The following is a 7722-nucleotide window of genomic DNA, read 5'->3' as shown; positions in this document are numbered from 1 at the left end:
GTTTGGTGCTGAGCAGTTAGTGTACAGTGGGTTTTCTGTGATTTCTTGTTACAAGTGACCCCTCTCAGTAGTCACATGACGCATTGGTTATATGAAAATATTGATTATAGCAACCAAATTTTATGGTCCACTTGGCAAATTATATGCACACTCAGGAGAACAGGTTAGGGATTTAGTAGCACCTCCATGTGTCCTCTTGAGACCATATTTCATCAGAGTTGTACGTCATAAATAGTGTGCACATTTCTCAAATAAATATGTTAACACCTGTGTATGATTCAAGTATCACAATTTATTACAAAAACTAGAACTTTTTTCATCTGTCCGTGTTGCCATGCTTTAAGCATATAACAATACAGTATAAAATCTCAACCCAAAAGTCGGATAGTAAAAGCAAAGATCATAGATGCTGACGCAGCATTTACAGAAGTTAAGACATGCTGTTACTGTACAGAGAACATTCCCATTGAAGTACAAACATCTGCAAAATGCGTCATTATCATCAAATGAGTTGCATTTTACGATAAACGATCTGATCCGGCCTCGCTCAGAGTGTTACGAGAAACACCTCTTCTCGAAATTAATTTACAGGAAAATAAACACAAACACTTTGCAAATCATAATGAATGTGCTGAGATTCTTTTTTCAACAGCCCAAGGCACTCAGGCTCGAATGTTGGCAATAATTACGTCATTCTTTACACAAAATCACGTCAAGCAGGTGGTGGTAGAGAAAGAATAGTGAGAGAGAAACAATGTCGTCTATTTCATGACCTCTTGAAGAGCATGTTCCTTTTAAAGAAGTCCACCTTGTCCTTTTTCACAGTGAAAATCCCTGGCAGTCGAGACAGAAAAGACGTTTGAAGGAGTCAGTCGTTTTGTTGAATTGCGTGACATCTGGCTAAAAACTACATGACCTCCTGCTGTACTTTTGATGCTGGCCTGACATTTTGGTCTCCGAGAGCGTCCCCTGCTCTCTGGAGCGACATCGGCTGCTTCTTCCCCCAACCACAAGTAGGCCTGATGGCGCATTCAAGCACCACAGGATGCCAAAGTGTCCATTTTGCAGTGAACCTGTCCCATATGAGAATCTGGTAAAAATCTATCAAGTGTCCACAAATGATGTTTTCAAATATCTATAACAAATCCAGATGCTATTCATTGAAATAATCCTGATCTTTCAAATTAGTTTACCGATGCTGTGACAACAGAGTGGCTTTAACAAATGCATTGATCTTCTCTTTCCTGTGCTTCAGTTGAGCTGGCGACAAGCTTCAAATGTCCACTTCGAGGCACCTCCGTAAATATCAAGGCTTGTCTCCATCCATGCAAAAACGTTGCCCACTTGCGCTTTGCTGCTGCACGTGGCCAGATTGTAAATCTCTCCCACAGATAGTTTCCGATCCCAGATGTGAAAATTTGCCAGGTCTCCGACAAAAGCTTGTGTGGCGTCGAATCCTCCTCCGAGCGTGTCCTGTGGAAAAGACAAATGGATTTAATCAAGTATGATATGATTTTTCTCCTCCGGCTGCTTTATGGAAAAAATGAAATTGCCTCTTGGATTATCTGGATTTTTTTTTTGACTGATTAAATTGAATAAGGCATCTTCAATCCACTGGGATTCTTGATGAGTTCCAGTTAAAGATCTAATCACCTTATTAAACCTATTATGGGAATTAGAGTGGGGATGGATTGGAAAATTGAAATCTGATTATTTTTTATGTCACAGTGAAATAGAAAAATTACTTTTCCACCTTGTTAGCTAATGTTTCGCGTCATGACATACACCCATTATATTTAATCATGTCTTTTAATAATCCCTCTGCATCATGTCTCACCTTAACATTGTGGTAGTGAGATGGATTTGTTGTGCGTATGTCCTGTCATATATGAAATATTGTATTTGGAGTGGACTGCAGGAAGAATAGCTCCTGCTCCATGAAATGAAATGAAATGAAACATCCTTGTAGTGAATTGAGTAGTAAAAATGCTCTGCTAATGGAGTTGATGTGTTGCTTGTGTGTGTTGCCTTAATGGAAGTGGAGAGCATTTGAAATGGATGTGTGTGTGTTTACCTGCTCTTGACCGAGGATCAGCAGGCCCTGTGGTTTGATTGGATGATATGGAGCCAGATTCTCTCCACTCCCCCTCTTGACGCCATCTTGGAAGGCTTCCCAAACACCATCACGAGTGGTCCAGGTTACGCAGATGTGATGCCACTTTCCATCATTGATGAGAAAGGGCAGTTTAGCAACCTAGAAGAAAACAGAAGGTATGAGTTTGCTGCATTGAGCCAAAAAAACTTACAGTTTAAAGTAGTCGATGTTTCACCATTAATTGGTTAAACGCCAAGAATATATCTGACTGGTTACACATGTTAATCTGTAGATTATTTTTGTTACTCTTCACTTTACTGCTCTGCACACTACCTAGATCGCAGAGGGCGGGCTAGCCATGTTAACATGCAGAAACATGGTGCCCACTGCCCACCCTGCAGTCTCCACTGGTTAGCCTTTGTACTGCGCAACACCCAGGTCAGGTTGGAGCTAGCTAGTGGTGCCAACATTTAGCAATTACAGCCAGTAACACCGTCCTGACTCAACAGCATTGTTGTGGAAATATTGGGCATCCGGTCTCTGCTAGGTCGCCTCAGTGAGTAAGTGGCTCAATTTTAAGCCACAAACCCTCTTCAGCATTGTTAACTACTGTTAGCACTGTTAGCAGTGTCAGCACGGCGAGTGGTGCTAACATAGTAAACAATGCTAACAGGGTTTTGTGGCTCAAAAAAAGCCGGTCACCTGTCAGGGCTACCTGGGGGTAGGCCGGATAGTAGCTCGTCGCAGCAACTTTGTCCTGCGTTACCAGCGGTTATTGCAAATTAGCGGCGGTGCTAACTAGCTGTTCCCTGAACCTGCTGGTTCGCAGTGCAGAGCAGCCGAGGCCAACATTACCTAACCAGTGGAAACTGGAGGGTGGGCAGTGGGCACAATGTTTTCGCATGTTAACAGGACTAGCCAACACATTCTCACTCCGATCTCATCACATATTGACGTTTTGGTCATGGACTTTCTACGTCCACATATGTAGGTACCCTGGGTGTGTTGGTTGTTGACGTTCTGGGACACTGTGTCAAGGTCTCTTCTTTCAAGATACACTTCCGTCTTCACAGGAAATTTACTGTTTACATACAGTCTCTTTCAAAATAAATGCACTACGTTGGTACAACACCGCAAATTGACGTTTTTTTATCTTTCAACAACAAACAAATGGTTAGGTTTAGTTAAAAAGAACAGGGTTTGGCTTTAGAATGTTATGGGACGTGAACACCACTCTCTCAGATAAAAGTTGGTGTTTGTTGGACCCATCCACCACCCCTCCTACTCGCCCCAGTCGGACTTTTGCCGCCTTAACTTTCGTCCGTGTCCCGCCATGCTTCCCCCTGACGCTGTCAGGCGCCATTAAAAAAAAAAAAAACTAGAACGATAACCGACCGCGCATCATGCCAACATTAAAGGATGCCTTTTTTTGTTGGTTTCTGACACCGGAAATCACTGCCCAAGTGCCGGATTTTGAAGACTTTGGGGTGAGACCGGGCTGTCTGCCAGCAAAGCCAAAAGGAAATAAAATAAAAGGCAAAAAATTTGAAATTTTACCTCCTCTAAATAGATAGCACTTTAAAATGCGTTACCAAAGCTCACACTGAGTCAGTGGAGCACCAGACCAAAAGGAAAGGCCTCTTGTATGTCACGTCATTTTGCGTTGTTTTATTTGTTTGTTTTTTTCTTAAAAATGAACTGGTTAGTCACAGTTATTTGATGTGGGGCTGTCAAAAGCAAAGTTAACCAAAACTGACATCCCAAGTTTAAAGGCCAAGCATGTACAATTTAGTGGCATCTAGTGATGAGGTTGCAGAACTAAAACTTCTCCAGTGCCCCCAAGTGTGACAAACAACTATAATGGCTGTCGCAAAAATGCAAATTGCCCATATTTTGAGCCAGTGTTTGATTTGTCCATTCTGGGCTACTGTAGAACAACATGGCGGACTCCATAGGAGAGGACCCGCTCCCTGTGTAGATATAAGTGGTTCATTCTAAGGTAATGAAAACGCAACCATTCTTATGTTCTGGTGATTATAAACTAATTTTAAAAAAGTTGTGAATATTATATGTCATATCTGCCAATAGATGGCCTTAAATCCTGAACACTGGACCTTTAAAATCAAACATGGCAACATTCCATGTGTCAGACATGCCTTGTCATTTATTAGTATCTCCATTGGGTTGTTTCCCCACTCTATAAGGACCAGCTCGTTGGCTTGACCCGGAACTGCGTAGGAGAAAGGTGTGCCCACTCCCGGTGACGCGTTGGACTTGAGCCACATGCACACGGTGAGGGCGTACATCTCCGGCAAACTCTTCTTCACTTTAGCGTACATGTAGTTGGTTCTCAGCGGGAACGTGAGCTGGAATTTATCCAGAGGCCTGTTTTCTCTTTGACCTGTGGGAGAAAAAAAATATAGGCTTGAGATTGTTTGGAGAAGAAAGCATCGGTGTGTTTCCTCATTTTGTCAGATATATCGCTCCTACGCACACATCCTGGGGATTTACATACTGTAGGAATTACACGTTACACAACAGATCCACTATCTCCAGATTTGCTTTAATCTGGCATGATAAATCTATCATGTGACGTTGTTAACCTTCATCTCTTGTTTTATTCTGTCACTGCCACACTAGTTTTTTTTTTTTACATTTTATTTTGCAGTATGGTATTAGAGGTGTCCCAAACTGGAGAGCGCACCGTGGTTTAACTTTAATGGCACACAGAGCAAATGGAGGGATGGGGCGCTCACTGCGTGTTTGGAAATGCTTTAATCTGCATGAATTAGAGCAGGAGCGTACAGGACACACCGGGCCGGGCTGCTCCAGCTTTGCGCGGATGAGTAAAACATTAAATCGACCGCTGAGGTCAGAAAAGCTTATGATGCCAAACTGGATGTGCAGAGAGGAGATTTTTTTTTTTTTTTTTTTTTTTTTTTAAGCTTTTTCCGCCCTCACATGTGCCGATCTGATATCTCCTTCCGATTGCTGATAATCATCCCTCCATCGTCGATCCATCCATCCATCCATTAATTCATCCATCCATCTCCACTCACACACCAAACCCTCCTATATCTCCTTCACTTTCTGTGCGCAAAAATCTCTTCCCCAACTACCTTTCTCCAGGTCGGTGATCCTCTGGTGTAGAGACGTGAGGGTGGACTCCACTCTCCCACGCTGCTCCGTCTCATTCCGGAGCCCGGGCTTCCCCTCTTCGATGCTGTTCACCCGGGACAACACCTGCTTCTCCAAGTCGTCGATTTTACTTTGGAGCAGGTCTTTGAGGCTGTTCGCCTGCACCGAGTTGTTACTTCTGCTGAATTGCTGTTAGAGGAGGGGGAAAGAAGCAGTTAGAGGAATGATTGAGAGGGATGGATGATATAGATTTACTTTTTTTCTCCGAGGCTTATTGCAGCATATCTGGATAAGCGTGTGTGGCATGTCTTGTGTGCGCACAAGATGGCACATTTTAATGTAGAATTCGAAATCAGACACACTGATCATCTATTATTAATATTATTATTATATAATTATTATTAATATTTGTGTTATTATTGGTGTTATTTTAGATTAGTTAAGAAAGGGGTTTTGGCGTAATTTGGATCTTTGCGCAGAGTCACCCAAAGTGTAAATGTCCCCAGAAGCAGCAGCCCTACCTCCAGGTTTTCTAATCTCTGCTTCAGCGACTGTAAAGTCTGTGATAGTTGCGTCAAAGTGTCAGCGGGGCCCCTCGATACATCCCCCATTGTGTTTTTGGTCCCAGCTTCTTTCCTCCTGCCGCCGGGCCGCGCGTCCCCGGGTTCGGCGCCGCTCTGGCTCTCACACCGAGCCAACTTTGAGGTCAGTTCTCTGATAGTCTCTTTTTGGTTCATGATGGTCTCTTTCTGCTGCAAAACCGTCTCCCGCAGCTGCATAACAGTGGTCTTCAAGTCCTCTCCCGGCACGCTGTTCTGCAAAGTGGCTGCGCAAATGTCCATATCCTTGGGTACGGACGTGCAAATGAACTGTGTCTGCCCGCCAAAGTCTTGAGCCGAACTCTCCAAAAACAGGCATGACAATAGAAAAAGTCTCCAGCAGATCCCGTTCTTCGTGGCCTGCATGTCTGCGTCTGTGCTTTGGGGTTGTGCTTTGTGTTTCTTGGAGCCGCAGTGACTTGACGCGCTCGAGTCCCCTTGTTGTTGTAATCCGCCTGTGCGAGTGCAGCCCGTTTTTATACAGCCAGCCCGGTTCTGCGCAGAGCAGGTTCACTGCATCACGACCGGAGGGGAGGGAATCGCGCTGTCCCTGTTTAATCGGCTCCAGGAGCAGCGTCACATTCAAAGAGATGAAACCCATTTTGCTTTCAGGCTCCCACATGTTAAATCTTTCATCACTTCGACTATTTGTCATTTCTCGCTGTGTATTATTCATCTGGAAAACGCGCATTTTGTAGGCAGTGAAGTGGGGGTTTGCTTGCGTGGCGGGGTGCCAAGAGAGCCAGCTGTGTTTGTTTTGTTTTTGCGCACACGGAAAACTCACTCACACACACACACACACACACACACACACACACACACACACACACACACACTCACACTCTCTCTCTCTAGGTGGATGCAGATCTGAAGTTGCTGCAATTTGTTGTCGGCGGAGTCCCGGTAGATTCAGCACCAAGGACAGCTCCGACCACATCACAGTATCACAGAGAGCAGAGGAGCGTCTGGAGATGCTGCTTCAGTTGTTGGTGTCTTTTTCTCTGTGCGCGGCTCGACTGAGAGTGTGCACATTCACTTTGTTTCAACATGAAGACACGCTTTATTCCTCTCAGTTGTTTCCAGTGTTTATGATCAGACATGTTTATTTGATGATGATTTTTGTTTTCAGGTCAAACTCAGGCAAGCTGGTGTGTTCCCCCTCACACACACACACACACACACACACACACACACATACATACACACTCTCACCTTATTCCCAGAGACCCTCTCTCCACATCTCTGCTATAATCATCCCTCAGTTTCTCAAATGATAATCTGTCCCCAAGCAATTTACCCCATCTATTATTCAGGAAGGACAATTTTATTATTTTTCCGTTGCCCACTCGGCTCTTATCTATTCAGTCAATGTTGGAAATAAAATGAAAGCATTTTGAATAAGTAATGAAAACATATCGGCTCTCAGATTAAAATTGATTTCTTTTAAAGGATGAACATGGGGAGAGGTGTGCGGCAGGAGAGGCCAAATTCAGCGTGTGACAAAAGGATGTTTGATGGAGGAGGTTCGATAGGTCACATCTTAATTATAATCATCTATATAAGGTCTGTAAAGCTAAACGCTTAATAGCTGCAGGTGCCACTGTCAGGAGGAAGGACTTCATTTCAGAGCACGATCTAAGAGCTGGTGCAGTTTACTGTATTACTGTAGTGATTCTATTAGTAAGTGGGAATGATTAAGTGACTAAATGGTGCATGTGAGAGACTGGTGCAGCGTCAGTGTTCGGAGCGGGCCCGTGGCTCGGCCTGTGGTGTTGCTGCTTGCAGCTTTCTCGAGAACCACTCATACAAACAATCTCACACTCGACACTGTGCTTCCTTGGCTCCTGAGCAACACACCCACCAAATTTGAAAGCAGGACTTTAACTGTGT

At 44.0% G+C, this 7722-nt stretch overlaps 1 protein-coding gene across 1 annotated transcript; it reads right to left on the bottom strand.

Annotated features, from left to right (window-relative positions):
• Positions 1-272: 272 nt before the first annotated feature.
• On the bottom strand, positions 273-6279 carry nptx1l (neuronal pentraxin 1 like). Its single transcript, XM_050069417.1, has 5 exons — positions 5755-6279; positions 5215-5422; positions 4252-4496; positions 2075-2254; positions 273-1473 (listed from the first exon to the last, which is right to left on the bottom strand). The coding sequence occupies exons 1-5, from the start codon at positions 6196-6198 to the stop codon at positions 1252-1254; spliced, it is 1299 nt and encodes a 432-aa protein (XP_049925374.1). The 5' UTR covers positions 6199-6279; the 3' UTR covers positions 273-1251.
• Positions 6280-7722: the final 1443 nt, after the last annotated feature.

This window comes from Epinephelus moara, chromosome 18 (genome assembly GCF_006386435.1).
Source record: "Epinephelus moara isolate mb chromosome 18, YSFRI_EMoa_1.0, whole genome shotgun sequence".
Taxonomy (NCBI): domain Eukaryota; kingdom Metazoa; phylum Chordata; class Actinopteri; order Perciformes; family Serranidae; genus Epinephelus; species Epinephelus moara.
Note: the sequence above shows the minus strand (reverse complement) of the source record. Positions and strands in the feature narration are given on the sequence as shown.

What these genes read in the sequence shown, in the direction of transcription:
- nptx1l (XM_050069417.1), bottom strand. Translation starts at nt 6,198, where the DNA reads ATGCAGGCCACGAAGAACGGGATCTGCTGGAGACTTTTTCTATTGTCA. An exon ending in GATCACCGACCTGGAGAAAG is followed by an intron (nt 4,497 to 5,214) that starts GTAGTTGGGGAA and finishes TTTCTCCCACAG; the next exon opens with GTCAAAGAGAAAACAGGCCT. An exon ending in TGATCCTCGGTCAAGAGCAG is followed by an intron (nt 1,474 to 2,074) that starts GTAAACACACAC and finishes TCTTTTCCACAG; the next exon opens with GACACGCTCGGAGGAGGATT.